Here is a 16,775-nt window from a genome sequence, read left to right on the forward strand (position 1 = left end):
CATACATATATTTAGGAATGTCACAAGAACTGATACTTCGGTACCAAGTCAATACCAAATCCACAAAAACGTAACTGTACTAGCTTTTGTACTGTATCAGTACTACCAAGTGGAAGTCGGTATCACACTAATGGGTGACTGCAATAGGATGAATTACTCCAGAAGGCACAAAGATAAGTAGAAAAAGGGGAGTAAAAACGATGTATAAAATGGCTCAAAGATCTGATGATACAACACTGTATGACATATTAACACATATGGAAAAGAAAAACAGCAGAACTTATGTTGAAATGATTTGCATTCAAGGGAGAATTTCAGCACCTGCTTGTGGGAATCATGCTTATTATTAATTTAAAAAAAAAAACAAAACACACAAACATAGGCTTTTGTTATTGCCACTTTTATCCCATTATGGAGTTAGTTCAAAAATAGACTACTGCATGAATTAAGAACAAAAAAAATTGATCAATCAGAAGCAAGTTGTAATCGTTTAGCTTGTAGTGTCACAAATATGTAAGAGGAGATGAAATGATGGTAAAATTAATTGCATTTTACTACAGTATCCTATACAGTCCAAGTGAAGGAGCGGAGACCACACATTCATTTTGTGATTGCATTTAACATGTTTCAAGATGGTCATCCATCGATTTTCTAACTGGTTTATACGGCTCAGGGTTGCAGGGATATCATGCACGCATCCACAATTACACATAAATCATTATGCGATATGGGAGGAAACTGCGCACCAACAGTTCAAGTTAAAATCAAGGGAAGATTCAAATAAAGTGGCTTCTCTACAATAACGATGAAATGAGCTGCTTAATTTACTAATACCAAAATAAAATGTATTTAATATTTCAAAGCACTGACATTATACCAGTTAGCAGGATGGTGAAAATGGAATAGAGTACGTCATTATGTTTGGTTTTTGAATTCAAACTAATGCTCATTAGAATAACCCCTAAATGTGACAAATCTAGTGAAAGCACATGTCATATACTTTAAAGGTGCATTAGCAAAGTAATGCAGTCCACCAGCAGCACTGTAGGTCCAGTTAATTTTCAATAACAAAGTCTAATCACTCACATTAGACACACTGAAAACAGTACAACAAATGTTATTTTAGAATAGGTCTGAAATGGTGAATTAATACAAAACTGCTAAGTTTGATTTTACACAAGAAACCTAAAAGCCAGGAGGCTTGTTGGGGGTCCATCTGCCTGGGTGCATGTTTGCCTGCAGCTCTTCCAGAGCCAAGGGCCAGTGGGCATACGAGTTGCCTGTGACCTTGGGTCAGTGGATTGGGGCAGTGAGAAGACCACTTGTATAAGATGGCAAAGGAACAAAACAGGTGGGAATGCAACCAAAGTGCTCACTAAGCAATCTCTGAGCTGCTTTAATGGTTCTGCTTCTTTGGTTGGTAGAATCGTATGGGCTACAAAAAGCATGTCATCATAAAAAAAAGGTTGGAAAATACTGCTCTACCTACAGCTTTGCTCCTGACACACTAAAAAAGATCTCAGTAGCTGCTATCTCACTTTATAACTGAGACAATGCATTACTTGGATGGTTATGCTGTATTCTTTGCATACATTTAGCAAAGATACTGCAAACTTGAATCATTGGTAGGGATAATCATTACACTTCTGTTTCACACAATTTTGTCATTATATTAAGGGAATCAGCATTGTAAGGTGGCTGGCAAACCAGTAAAGTAAATACAGAGATACTAGTCACCTATTTTGTTTTTACTGCCATTCAAACATATCTTATTTAGCATTTATGTGATATGACATTGATTTGATCTTATTACAAAAAAAAGAAATGAAAACAAAAAACAGAGCAAAAAATGTACCTTCGCAACTTTAGTCCCCTCCCCACCCCCTTTCAACGTGCCCTTATGTCATATAAATCAAGCAAATGAAAACCAGTGCTACATATTGAAATGTGGCATATTGTTGTGAATCACATAATACAAAATATTAAACCTTTAAACGAAAACCTTTCAATGAAATGAAATGAAAACCTTTAAATGAAAATATTAATTCATAAAATTTTTAAAGGTTGTAAATTAATACGGTACTGGGTGTGCATGTAATTCTTTAGGTACACACTTATTTGTCTTATTGTTTAGTAATGTTAAAAAAATACATTCAAATGCTGTCCTGACAAAGGCACTGCCTGAGGCATTTGCCTTGTTGCCGGCCTTGGAATGCGACAACATTTGTAATGCACATTAAGGGCGAATGTATATACAGCATAACTCTGTTTCCAAAGAACTTGAGATGCAGATAAAACAGAATGTGATGATTTACAAATTATTTAAACCCATATTTATTTGGGAACAGAAGAAACACAACATTTTAAATGATGATACTGAGGAATTGTATTGTTTTATGAAACATATTTTCTCATTTTGAGTTTGATGCCAGCAAAATTTCAAAAAAGCTAGGACAGGGGCAACAAAATTAAGCAATGCTAAAAAAAGACTTGGTGGAACATTTTGCAACTAGTTGGGTTAATTGGCAACAGGTCAGTAACATCATAATTATCATATGCAAATCATTGTATTCCGGGCGGCACGGTGGCGCAGTGGTAGCGCTGCTGCCTCACAGTTCGGAGACCCGGGTTCGCTTCCCGGGTCCTCCCTGCGTGGAGTTTGCATGTTCTCCCCGTGTCTGTGTGGGTTTCCTCTGGGCGCTCCGGTTTCCTCCCACATTCCAAAGACATGCAGTTTAGGTGGATTGGCGATTCTAAATTGACCCTAAAGTGTGTGCTTGGTGTGTGTGTCCTGTGGTGGGTTGGCACCCTGCCCAGGATTGGTTCCTGCCTTGTGCCCTGTGTTGGCTGGGATTGGCTCCAGCAGACCCCCGTGACCCTGTATTCGGATTCAGCGGGTTAGCAAATGGATGGATGGATGGAAATCATTGTATTCCGTTTTTATTCACATTTTATTTACATTTTTGGAAAAGGGGTTGTGTATGTATATGTATGCTTTGCCAGTGATATTTTCTAAGTAAACAGGCCTTAGTTATAGTGCTGTTAGTTAATTGGATGTATCATAAGTACTAATACAACATTAGTTCATTTGAGCTGCATACTGTTGAAAAAGCTAAATGTACTCTGATGATGTTGATGTGAACGAGACTGCAGCAGAACTCCATAATAAAGGACATTACCAATTGTTGTATTCAGTAATATTATAAAGGATACTTAATGTTAATTCATCCATCCATCCATTTTCTAACCCGCTGAATCCGAATACAGGGTCACGGGGGTCTGCTGGAGCCAATCCCAGCCAACACAGGGCACAAGGCAGGAACCAATCCCGAGCAGGGTGCCAACCCACTGCAGGATACACACACACACACCAAGTACACACCAGGGCCAATTTAGAATCGCCAATCCACCTAACCTGCATGTCTTTGGACTGTGGGAGGAAACCGGAGCGCCCGGAGGAAACCCACGCGACACGGGAGAACATGCAAACTCCACGCAGGGAGGACCCGGGAAGCGAACCCAGGTCTCCTAACTACGAGGCAGCAGCACTACCACTGCGCCACCGTGCCGCCCATGTTAATTCATTCAAAGCTAAAAACTAGTATAAATCTTGACTCTTCATTAGCATCAAAGCCGAAAATTAGTACAGCCTCCGTATACAGTGGGTTGGAATAAATGTCTACCAAGAGAAAAAAAAACAAAAGTTTCTCATTTTTTTCACTGATCCAAAAGCACTGTCATGTTCTTATCGCACTCTGAAAAATAGTAATTTCTATCAGTTGTAGAAAAAATCATCCTTGATTTTGTTAAGTTGTAGCTTAGTTCCATTGGTTATTTTTGCAGTGGTTTTTTTTTCTTTTTTTTTATCTTCTCTTTTTTACCTTTGTTCATTAGTATTGAAAACTTAATGACAATGTGCAGTTGGATAACTCCGTGGCTTTTCCAAAAATGCATAGCTATGCACTTACAAAAAATGTAGTGCGTTCAGTTTATCTCAGATTTATTGTGACATGTGATACACCCCCGGTCCACAGAAGTGATATTTTTTCCTGTTTCTAATTATTAATTTCACCACTAACTGCATTTGTTTCTCTCTACTGCTCTTCAAATGCTGTCCATGGGTCATCAAGGAATTTAAAAGTGGTTTCCAAGGCCATAAAGGTTGAGGCACTAGAACCTTCCCATGGGCTCACCACCTGTAGGAGGGGTCAAGAAGGTTGGGCGCAGTGTGAGTTGGGTGGTGGCCAAAGGCGGGGACCTTGGCGGTCTGATCCTTGGCTACAGAAGCTGGCTCTTGGGACGTGGAATGTCACCTCTCTGAAGGGGAAGGAGCCTGAGCTAGTGCGTGAGTTTGAGAGGTTCCGGCTAGATATAGTCGGGCTCAAATCGATGCACAGCGTGAACCCTGCCCAGGATTGGTTCCTGCCTTGTGCCCTGTGTTGGCTGGGATTGGCTCCGGCAGACCCCCGTGACCCTATTCGGATTCAGCGGGTTAGAAAATGGATGGACTTCTGTGCTCGTCATGGATTGTCCATAACGAACACCATGTTCAGGCATAGGGGTGTCCATATGTGCACCTGGCACTAGGACACCCTAGTTTGATGATCGACTTCATGGTCGTGTCATTGGACTTGCGGCCAGATGTCCTGGACACTCGGGTGAAGAGAGAGGCGGAGCTGTCAACTGATCACCACCTGGTGGTGAGTTGGCTTCGATGGTGGGGGAGGATGCTGGTCAGGCCTGGCAGGTCCAAACGTATTGTGAAGGTCTGCTGGGAACATCTGGCAGAGTCCCCTGTCAGAAGTAGCTTCAACTCCCACCTCCGTCAGGACTCAAGGTGGGGGACGTTGAGTCTGAATGGGCCATATTCCGTGCCTCTGTTGTTGAGGTGGCTGACTGGAGCTGTGGCTGTAAGGTGGTCAGTGCCTGTTGTGGCGGCAATTCCTGAACCCGTTGGTGGACACTGGCGGTGAGGGATGCCGTCAAGCTGAAGAAGGAGTCCTACAGGACCCCTTTGTCTTATGGGACTCCAGAGGCAGCTAACAGGTACCGGCAGGCCAAGCGGAATGCGACTTCGGTGGTTGCTGAGGCAAAAATTTGGGCGTGGGAGGAGTTTGGGGAGGCCATGGAGAACGCCTTCTGAACGGCTTTGAGAAGATTCTGGTTCACCATCCCGCGTCTCAGGATGGGGAAAAAGTGCAGTGTCAACACTGTATATGGTGGGGATGGTGTGCTGCTGATTTCGACTTGGGACGTTGTGGGTTGGTGGGGGGAGTACTTCGAAGATCTCCTCAATCCCACTAACATGTCTTCCAATGAGGAAGCAGAGCCTGTGGACTAGGAGGTGGGCTCTCCCATCTCTGGGACTGAAGTCACCGAGGTAGTCAAAAAACTCCTTGGTGGCAGGGCCCTGGGGGGGATCGCTGTTTGTTCCCTGTACAACCGGTGTCAGAGCTTGGTCCGCATTGCCGGAAGTAAGTCAAACCCATTTCTGGAGAGAGTTGGATTCCCTTTGTCACCAATTCTGTTCATAACTTTTATGGACAGAATTTCTAGGCGCAGCCAGGGCGTTGAGGGGGTCCAATTTGGTGGTCTCAGGATTGGGTCACTGCTTTTTGCAGATTATGTTGTCCTGTTTGCTTCATCAGGCCGTGATCTTCAGCTCTTTCTGGATCGGTTCGTGGCCGAGTGTGAAGCAATGGGGATGGGAATCAGCACCTTCAAATCTGAGACCATGGTTCCCAGCCAGAAAAGGCCAGAGTGCCCTCTCAGGTTTGGGAGCAAGATCCTGCACCCAAGTGGAGGAGTTCAAGTATCTAGGGGTCTTGTTCACGAGTGAGAGAAGAATAGAGCAGGAGAACGACAGGTGGATCGATGCAGTCAAAAGTCAAAGCTCTCAATTTACCAGTCGATCTACGTTCCTACCCTCACCTATGGTCATGAGCTATAGGTAGTGACCGAAAGAACGAGATCGCGAATACAAGCGGCTGAAATGAGTTTCCTCATCAGGGTGTCTGGGCTTTCCCTTAAAGATAGGGTGAGAAGATCAGTCATCTAGGAGGAGCACAGAGTAGAGCCACTGCTCCTCTGCATCGAGAGGAGTCAGATGAGGTGGTTCGGGCATCTGATCAGGATGCTTACTGGACGCCTCCCTGGAGAGGTGTTACAGGCACGTCTAGCCAGGAGGAGGCCCCGGGGAAGACCCAGGACATGTTGGAGGGACTATGTCTCTCTGCTGGCCTGAGAACGCCTCGGAATTCCCCCAGAAGAGCTAGTAGAAGTGGCCAGGGAGAGGGAAGTCTGGGCATCTCTGCTCAAGCTGCTGCACACGCAACACAATCTCGGATAAGCGGAAGAGGATGGATGGATGTGCACTAGAATGTCCCACTTGCTACAGCATTATTAACAACATATATCAACAAATAAAAACATTTGTCCACTAATTTTCTTTTTCAAAGCTTTTTTGAGAATTTAGGGTATTTAGTTTTTGAACTGTTTTTTTTAAACCAAAATATTGGTATTAGTGAATATCTACTGCCTTAGATGTACCATCCTGCCAAATGTCAGCTTTTTAGCTAAATGGGATATAATGTTTTTGTTGATGAGTATATATTCTAATAATATTCTTCCAAATCCACCCATTGAAGAGAAAAAACTAAATAACTATTATGCATATTTTTCCAGTATATGATAAGACAGGAATACTTAACTTCAGTTTCTGCCCAAAAGTCCTAAGTGAAGGCGGTTATTGAAGGTACTGAAATGTCTCCCTGATATTACCTGAAGTATTAATCACTAAATACAAATCATTACATTAAGATAACTGGACACATTTATCATATTTGAGAAACAACCTTTGCCTGAGGTGACAGTCATAATGGAGCTAGTTACAATAACATAGGAATACCAAATGAAAGTTGATTTAGGGAGGAGGCAGAGGCTCCCAGGTGTGTTTACAATCACCACACTGGGGTCAACATTGTAATACTATAAAAAAAATAAAGCAGTTGGTCTTAATAAAGCCTAGTGTGCACAGGAAAGAGTAGATGGGGCTATTTTTTCCACTAAGCTCCTTGAGTTTATCATCATTAATACTGCCATGTTACACTGAATCAATTTATATGATCAATGTTTTATATTTTAAAAACCAAAAATATATAGAATATCAAACCATTTTGTTGACAGACAGTATAAATGGTAACCAGAGCTTGTTTCTGTGCAGAAGGTGAATCCATTTGACACTTAAGGCATTCAAGCAGCAAATTCAAGTCAGTCTTAAGCTCTAAAGGATTTAAAAGAAAACAATTATTACTAACAAATAATTATATACATATATATATATATATATTGATGCAGAACAGCGCTACATGTGAAACAGCAAGATGCCATGTCTTACCAAGCACTTTGAAACAATTCCGTCAGGGAGGAAATGGTCAGCAGAGGGACGTAGAGTAGACTATAGTTATCTTTACAGAACATCCCTACATTTGTAATAGGAAACAAGTCTGGAGACAGTGTCCATCAAGGAAAAGAAGTGACATCATGTAAGCATTCTCTGAAGAATGGAGCCAAGTGTGATAGCATATTTCCGTGTTGCCAGAACAAGTTTAGTATATGGGAAATAGGTTTTCACTGGCTAAACTGTGCTTATGGTACAAATGAATCTTAATTTCTCCAAAACAAAATCAAGTTGAGTTTTAAAGGTTGGTTTAAAGTCCTATTCTATTCCACGATACTTAGTAATTTATTCCATGTGCCTATAGGTTCTCTGTGTAAAGAAATTTTTCCAGCGTTTGTGAGAAATGTACCCTTATCGTGTTTGCATCTGTATTCATATGTTCTTGGTAAAGAACTAATTTTAAAGTAATAACCAGGATTAATTGTACTAATTCCTATCATAATTTTAAAAACTTCAATTATGTTACCTCATAGCCTCAGTTTGCTTAAACTGATATGGTTCAGGTCCTTCAGTTTTTCCTCATTAGACATATATAAACGAAAGACCTATGTGTGTATAGAACAGTCCACTTTGCTCATACTCAACCACAGTCACTAGACAGTGTATGCATGCACTTCACTTCTCACTATGAAATACCCATGTGCAGCAAACACCACCACACAACAACGACATTGTGCTAAAGACACAGATGAAGAGATACAATGTTGTAAATCAAACACTGCAGTTCAACAGAGTGCAATTGAAACACCTCAGCAACAGAGGGCAAGGCTTGAAGTTTTCACTAAAAACATTGTCTATCTGGAGGTATAGACTAGTCTACAAATATAGTAAAACTGCAAAGGAAACTTTGGGTTGTTTTTTGCCCCAAAGACAACACGCAACTAGTAACTCATATCTTGCAGTTCTGGAATCGGCCTATTCACTCTTCTCTCAATTTTTTCTAAAGCTGTTATGTCTTTTTGGAGCGAGGCGACCAAAACTACATGCAAAACTCCAGATGATGCCTAACCAGTGAGTAATACAGTATAACATAAGCAAAACCTCCTTAAAATTTGTACTCTACACATCATGATATACAGCTTACAGACCTGTTAGCATTCCTAATAACATTTAAATATTTTCTTAACATAAAAAGTGACAAGTCCACTATGATGCCAATGTCCTTCTCATAAGGTGTAGTTTCAATTTCAGACCCCACCTTTGTGTACTCAAAGCTAGCGTTTTTACTTCTTTTGTGTAATACCTTAGAAAAACATAGAACTTCACCTGTCACAAATGTGACCAAGCCTGTGTCCATGTTACTCTGTAATGATTAAGCTGATTCTAGATTATCTGCCATTCCACTTAGTTTTGTATCGTCTGCACTTTTAATCAGCTTGTTATTTTTATTCTGATCCAGGGTTACATTTCACAAAAACAACTTATTTTAGTGAATAACGAATCAGATAAGACACAACATAATTAAAAAATGAGTTTTGCAAGTGTTTCCTGAAGTCTTTCATTATTCGATATTTAACAAATAAGTTTAAAGTAGTTCTTTGATGGGTTCCTCCTGTGTTCCATCAGAAAAGCAGACTGCTGATAACAGGAACATTTATTCTATATATTTCAATGGTCAAATATATATTATACTGTCACACCACGATTTGGAGATTCAGCACTGGAGTTAGAAGGTATTTGTGAAGAGGACATCTACTGTCTCCAAGTAACCAGCTACCAACAAATGCACTTTCCATTGTCATCTCACACACTCAAGCATTAGACCAGATATAACCATCATGTATACTCCCAAGCTGCTTGGCCACAATGACTATAAGATGTCCCTGAGGGTCAGCAGCAGATTGCCTGGATATTTAGCACCAAAAACGCTTTTCAAAAGGTATGGATGGGGTTCAAGAGGCTGGGAGTATGAATAGGGATGAGGGTTCCATCCACTGCACTTACAATGCCACTTATGACTGCATCTGCATGAAAAAAATGCAATTGTATTATTATTATTATAATTGTTGTTATTATTATAATTTTTACTTATTTGCTTGACTCCTTTATCCAAGGCAACTTACAATATTTAAGATACAATTGGTTGCATTTATTTTGTTTTATCAATTGCAGCAAATGCAAGTGAAGTGACTTATTTACAGTCACACACAGTGTCAGTACAAGTATATCTGAACCCACAACCTAAGGGTCTGTTGCGTGCTAGGCGCAATAGTAATCTGGCCATTGCATTTGGACAAATTTGGACACAACAGCCTTATCAACTCCAGATTTGGACACAACAGCCTTATCAACTTCATCATACATGTTAACTTTAGAAAAATACAAGGTTGGAGCATTCACTAAACATAAAGCATTTGAGCTCTGTCCCATAAACCTACAACCTTCTATCCTACACAAAGAGCTGACCCGCACATTAATACTTCTAATTTCCACAGTCTTGCCTAGTGTGTGACACAGACAGAATTTCTGAGGATAACAACTTATTGAGGAGTAAGTTCTATTCTTCAAGGTGGCACCACACTTTTTAATCTGACTGCAGAACTGATGGCCTGCTCTTACATATGCCATTTGTCCCCACATGGGTAATGACTACTAGCTCTTTACCAGCTCTAGCCAGGGGCCTATGCATCTTTGTAGAGAGATCTATTGATACTGGTTCTGATGTGACACATTTGGGCCACTATATCTATCTACCACCTCAGACTTACAAAGTCACTGTCCAGCACCATAAGGTTCTAAAAAAAGGTTGGACAATTCTAATTCTGAAGTTGATTTCCCTGGACTCTTCACTCTTTACATCTCTACTACTCTGGTCTGAAGTCTCTTCCCACTCCACTCTGGGGGTACACACTAAAGGAAACATTGGCAGATCCACTAATTTTCTACTACAATGTAGGCTACATGCCTCCTCTGAACTTAAGGTACTGGATCAGCTGATAATTTCTAGCAGATATAGGCCTCTTGGGGGCAGGACTCATCGAAGCCAGTCTCCAAAACATCCAGTATCAAACAGTAAGCATTGACCTTACTATTAAAATTGGGATTTTTTTAACAGTTCAACAGTCTTTTTATTAAAATGTAAATTATTTAAATTAAATACATTTAATGTCAGTTTGAGAAAATTAATGCAGGCCTCTTAAGCTCCTGTAACACTCTTGCCCTCTTGACTGCCTGCAATGTGTCTTTATTTGTAGCTATTAAACTTTCCCTTTCCCTGCTTGCTTCCATAGGTGACTACTTCTTAATACTGAGCCCCTCTTTTGCTTCCTTACTTTCAAGCCTAATACTACATACAGTGTACAAAAAAATAAATATACCTGACACTGTATATGCAACAGACTACGGAAAACATAACTTCGTCCTACACCACAAATTCACATGGTTGCTTGACATACCCAAAGCAACATAAACACTGTGCCTGTTAATATGTAATACAGAACCTGTAAATGTATAGACTCACACAGAAAAAAAATGCACAGATGAATGCACCAATGCAACAATGAATATACAGCAATGGTAGGTCATAAGGTAAAACAAAGTTAAAAAAAAAATCAAAACAGACAGACATAAAAATTCCAAAATAATATTCATGTGGCTTAGCCTACTATGTCATGAGGCTAACAAGGCTACTATAGTGATATCATTAATGTACATTTGACTTGGCATTAGCTAGAGCAAGAGGAATTCTTTTTTGCAATAATTTAGCATTATGAGCTTTTAAGTTCACACTACCCTTTAAATTCTTTAGGCCTATCACGTAACTATGACCAAAACTATCTTAGTATTTCATATTTGGGATGCTTCTATTTGACTTCCATTTGTCTATCAGGTATATATCAATGAAGCTTTTGTGTAATCATGACACCTTATAAAAACTATCAAATAACAAAGAAAGTTGGCTTGGGTAAGTTTTGCTGCATAATAAGGTCTGTGTGCTAACTTGATATACAGTCAAAGTAAAAAGTATGTGAACCCTTTGGAATTATCTGGTTTACTGCATGATTTGGTCATAAAAAGTGATCTGAACTTCATCTTAGTCACAGGTACTGATATACACAATGAGCTTAAGCCAATGACACACAAAAAATTCTACTCTTTCATGTCTTTACAGTATTTTACAAACGCATTTAACGTTCACAGTGATAGTGTAAAAAGTAAGTGAACCTTGGGATTTAATAACTGGTTGACCCTCCTTTGGCAGCAATGACCTCAACCTGGCGCTACCTGTACTGTGCAGATCAGACCTGCACATAGTGCGGGGGGAATTTTAGCCTATTCTTCCCTGCAGAACAGCCTTAACTCTTCTATATTCTTTGGTTGTCTTCTGTGCATGGCTCTCTTCAAGTCATTTCAGAGCATCGCAATAGGATTGAGATCTAGGCTCTGACTGGGACACTCCAAAAGGGTGAGTTTGTTCTTCTGAAGCCACTGTGCTGTGGATTTGCTGCAATGGTTGGGGCCATTGTCCTATTGCATCACCAAGCCTCTTCTGAGCTTAAGTTACGGACAGACACCCTCACATTATCCTGGAGAATTTGTTGATAAACTTGTGAATTCATTTTCCCCTCAATGACTGCAAGCTGTTCAGGCCCTGATGCAGCAAAGCAGTCCCAAATCATGATGTTCCCTCCACCATACTTTACTGTAGGGATGGTGTTTTGATGTTGATATGCAGTGCCCTTTAACGCCAAATGAAGTTCTGCTTGTTCCTCCCAAATAGTTCAATTTTGGCTTCATCACTCCACAGAACATTTTCCCAGTACCATTGTGGAGTGTCCAAGTGCTCTTTCGCAAACTTCTGGCATTCCTTTTTCATAGCAGTGGCTTCCTTCTTGGTGTCCTGCCATGGACTCCTTTCTTGTTCAATGTTTTGCATATAGTTGACTCATGAACAGAGATGTTAGCCAGTTCTAATGACTTCTTCAAGTCCTTTGCTGTCACTCTAGGGTTCTTCTTTACCTTATTGCTGACTTTGTGTTGTGCTCTTGGGGTCATCTTGGCAGGGCGCCCACTTCTAGGCAGAGTAGCCACAATACCATATTGTATACATTTATAGACAACTTGCCTAACAGTAGACTGATGAATATCTAAAATATGTGAGATGACTTTGTAGCCCTTTCCACCCTTATGTAGATTAACAATTCTCGATCGTAGCTCTTCAGACAGCTCTTTTGTGCAAGGCATGATTCCCATCTGGATATGCTTCTTGTGAAAAGCTCAAACTCAAACTTTATAGTGTTTTTTATCAATCAAAGTAATTCTAGGCCACACCTTTGAACTTGTTTCATTAAATGGACTCCAGGTGTGCTAAATTCTGACTGCAATGAGCTTTTTAAAAAGTCATTAGCTTAGGGTTTACTTACTTTTTCCAACCTTCAGTTTCACAGTTTGAATGATTTATTTAATATGGTTACAAATTCTCTGAAAATCTGTGTATCTTTAGTTATAGGAGACTATATTTGTTCATTATTGTGACTGACACTAAGATACGACCATGTTTTATATGGGAATTAGACATAAATATAGATAATTCCTAGGGGTTCACATACTTTTTACTTTGACTGTAGCTTGCTTTAATAAAATATTTCAATACATTGATGGATTGTAAGTGGCATGGTGGCGCAGTGGTAGTGTTGCTGCCTCGCAGTACGGAGACCTGGGTTCGTTTCCTGGGTCCTCCCTGCGTAGAGTTTGCATGTTCTCCCTATGTCTGAGTGGGTTTCCTCTGGGTGCTCCGGGTTCCTCCCACAGTCCAAAGACATGCAGGTTAGGTGCATTGGCGATCCTAAATTGTCCCTAGTGTGTGCTTGGGTTGTGTGTGTGTGTGCCCTGTGGTGGGCTGGCACCCTGCCAAGGGATTTGTTCCTGCCTTGCCCCCCCTGTGTTGGCTAGGATTGGCTCCAGCAGACCCCCGTGACCCTGTGTTAGGAGGTAGTGGGTTGGAAGATGACTGACTGACTGATGGATTGTGAAGAACCTTGGTGTATAGGAGGTGCACCAGAATATAAGCAAAATATTTCACCTTAGATAAAGTAAAACTGCATCAAAGATCAAAAATGATATTACTGGGTTTTAAAGGACATGCACAACTACTGAATTCTCCACTAGAACAAATTGAAAAACTAAATATCTGCGAAAGGTATATAATCAAAATTGTGGTAAACCAAATAAGCAGGTGGTGAGAAATGCTTGCATGTAAAATCTGCACAACAAATATTCCAACATGCAAGGTAAGATAAACTCCCTGGACAATCATTTCTTCATTACATATACACATATAAAGGTAATTTCAATTATGACACATAAGGCCCTTGTGAACATACCAAAATATCAACTAGAAAGATTATTTTTTATAAAAAATAATAAAAACCAAATGTGGTGAAACAAAATGTAGAAAAAAATGAAGTCTCACAATATATAGAAAGCAGCTTTGATTATCAGTAGTAATTGTCTCTACATACTGTGCTAATGACAGGACTAGAAGTATGCTGTGGCAGCTGCGTTAAATAAAGTTAATGTATGATGTTCAAAAGGTTTCTGCAATTTTTAACTCTATTTTTTATGAATTTCAAAAACAAATTATATCACTTCTCTACATAGTCACCTTTGTTTGCGATGCATTTTTCCCAGCGTCATACCAACTTTTTAATGCCCAATTACTACTCCTCCCGCCTTCACCGTTTCCAATGAAAATATAAAATTACATATATTAGTGTACTGAAAATTAAAAAAACAAACATACCACAAAACCTTTTGACATTTGCTTGAACATCCATTTTCCATTCTTCTTCATTCGTCTTCTTCACCAAGTAATTAAAAAAAGATTATTTTAAAGTAAATAAAATAATATGCATTTCTGTGACATATATATATAAACTTCGACACTGTAAATGAAATTTTCTTTTTAATTAAAAAATGTATAGTTTTTCCTGTCGGTGCAAACGTAAATCATTTACTGTATTTTCCATTACCTGGAAAGTAATTGTCAGCGTGAAAATGCGTTGGTGGTTGTAAGCTTACCCTGTGATTTTTCTGGCACCCCACAACTGAATTTGAAATTTAGGTTAAAAAATGAATAGCTGGACTGCTCTTTGATAATAAAGCATATTTCTAGTTTTCTGTATTGCCTTTTTCTGTTAAATCCGCTTTTGTATGCGATGGTCAGTTCAAAGGTTTTTTGATAAGAAAATAAGGATTGCTAAATAAAAATTGAGTATTAAGTATATTAAGTCCGACTTTCATTAGCACACTACATATTTTAACACACTGAAAATTATAAAACTCCAGAGTAAACTAACAAACAACACATTAAAGTCTTCAGTTCAAGACAATTGCATGCATTTTTCGCTACTTTCCCAGTATAATGGCATTATCTGTTCAAAGCCAGTTAATATTAAGTACATTCGAATTGAAAAGGTAAGTTTAAAAATTGTATTTTCAGTGGGAAACTTTATTCCCTTAATCTATCGGCAAATATTTATAGGATTTGCTTTCTTAGTTAACTCCAACGTGTTACAAGGTTAACTACAGCACCCAGCAATCTGATCGTCAATCCATTCGTTAATTTTCGAGTCCTCCTATCCAATTCAGAGTAGCAGTGACAAGATACTTTTCAAAGGGCACATGGCTGGAACCAAACTCGGATGGCGCAAATTCCTTCCTACTTTTACACACACAAACCATATCAAGTTGAAAACGCCGATTAACATAGCAAGCGATTGTCTTTGGGACGATAACAACCACGTACACACAGAACGCACATGAATCTCCACGCGTTAGAGAACTGGTGTGAGATTCGAACCAAGAACTCTGTAGCTGTAAGGCAGACGCTTAAACCATACCGTCAGTAACCACCTCGTTTAATTGAATTAATCTATCGCAGCTAAAACGGGGGACATACTGTTTTTTATAGGTAAATGACAGACTGTAAAATCTCCGCAGTCTTTCTTCAGTGGCTTCGGTGATTAAATATAACAAAAGTCAAACTGTGCTAAACACGTATTCCTTTGGGTCACGTAACTGCTATTTTTTACTCTTTACTCACAGAAAAGTGTCATTCGTTACACAAGAACCTTTAGCATAAATAAATAAATAAATAAATAAATAAAATATCAGGCACAATATGCTCAAGGCAGCGGATTTAAGTTATATCGGTAAAAACACAATAAAGGTTACTTTCAGCAATAACTATAGGTTTTCGGCATTAATATACATATGGATTTGGATAACTTATTTATACATATAAAAGAAAAAATTGACTTGTATTAAGATTGCTCTTACTGACAGGTAAAGGGTAGTTCCAAGACAATGTACAGTATTAAGATTCCATTTCTTTACCGTTACGCAACGGCACACGGGTGTATCAGAAGGGGAGTGAAGTCAGCTTACCTCTTCCCGCTCATTCGTTAAATGTGCGCGTGCCAGCAAATCGTATTCGATGTTAGCCTGCGAACGTCACTCTACGTAACGTCACTTAACAGGGTTCGCGCCTGTATTTCTTCAGTTCACAAGCCCGGCTTTTTCAGCATTTGCAGGCAGTTTGTTTATATTGCTATGTTGTGGTTATTAAAATGTATTGTTATTTATTGTTAATAATTAATAGTACACACTGATATCGGAGCTGTCGTTTTATTAATATTCTCAGAGGTAGTGGTTCAAGTGCTTGCTCAGTTATTCTAAAATGTTCGGGAGTTTGTGGACAGGTTTTTTGAAACACCAAAGATAAAAGTCAATCACCATCAAAATGACAGTTTTCTTTTTAATAATTAAAATATGAATACACTTATTTTACCGTTATAAAAATATAAGGTCTTTAATTTTACAATTTCAATCCAATTTAAAGGACTGCTTTTCATTAGTATTCAAGACTAATTTGCATAAAACATGGATTATGGGGCCATTACAGTATTATCTGTTTTTACACGTTTATGAATTATTTGAAGATACTTTTAAACTTTTTTTTTCCCCAAAATCTCTCATCCCTCTCACTCGAAAATCAAAAAGTAAAATCAAAACAACTATGCATAGTTACAACACCATAGTTCACAGACTACTTGCCAGTTGAGAGGTCTGCATAATTTTGGCCACAGTTTGTTGTTTTGTATTGAAAATGTAATATGTGTTTGTAGGAGGTGTTATAGTTTCAAAAGAGTATTACTTATAAATATAATTAGCATTTTCTTCTGTGTGTGTGTGAACTGCTGGTTCCATGTTTAGAGAATTGTTCGCGCCTTGTGCCCTGTACTTGCTGGGATAGGTTCCAGCCCCCCACAACCCTGCTCAGGACTAAGTGGACTCAAGAGAATGGTATGGTATG

At 39.2% G+C, this 16,775-nt stretch overlaps 1 protein-coding gene across 1 annotated transcript in view; it reads right to left on the reverse strand.

Annotated features, from left to right (window-relative positions):
* Positions 1-10,437, reverse strand: part of terb1 (telomere repeat binding bouquet formation protein 1) — a 54,737-nt gene extending 44,300 nt beyond the window's left edge. The window contains exons 1-2 of the mRNA XM_039762381.1: positions 10,365-10,437; positions 7,172-7,282 (exon numbers count right to left, since the gene is read on the reverse strand). Coding sequence (XP_039618315.1) covers positions 7,172-7,282; positions 10,365-10,437 — 184 coding nt within the window. The remainder of the gene's footprint in view (positions 1-7,171; positions 7,283-10,364) is intronic.
* Positions 10,438-16,775: the final 6,338 nt, after the last annotated feature.

The sequence above is a fragment of the Polypterus senegalus genome, chromosome 9, assembly GCF_016835505.1.
Source record: "Polypterus senegalus isolate Bchr_013 chromosome 9, ASM1683550v1, whole genome shotgun sequence".
NCBI classification, from domain to species: Eukaryota; Metazoa; Chordata; class Cladistia; order Polypteriformes; family Polypteridae; genus Polypterus; species Polypterus senegalus.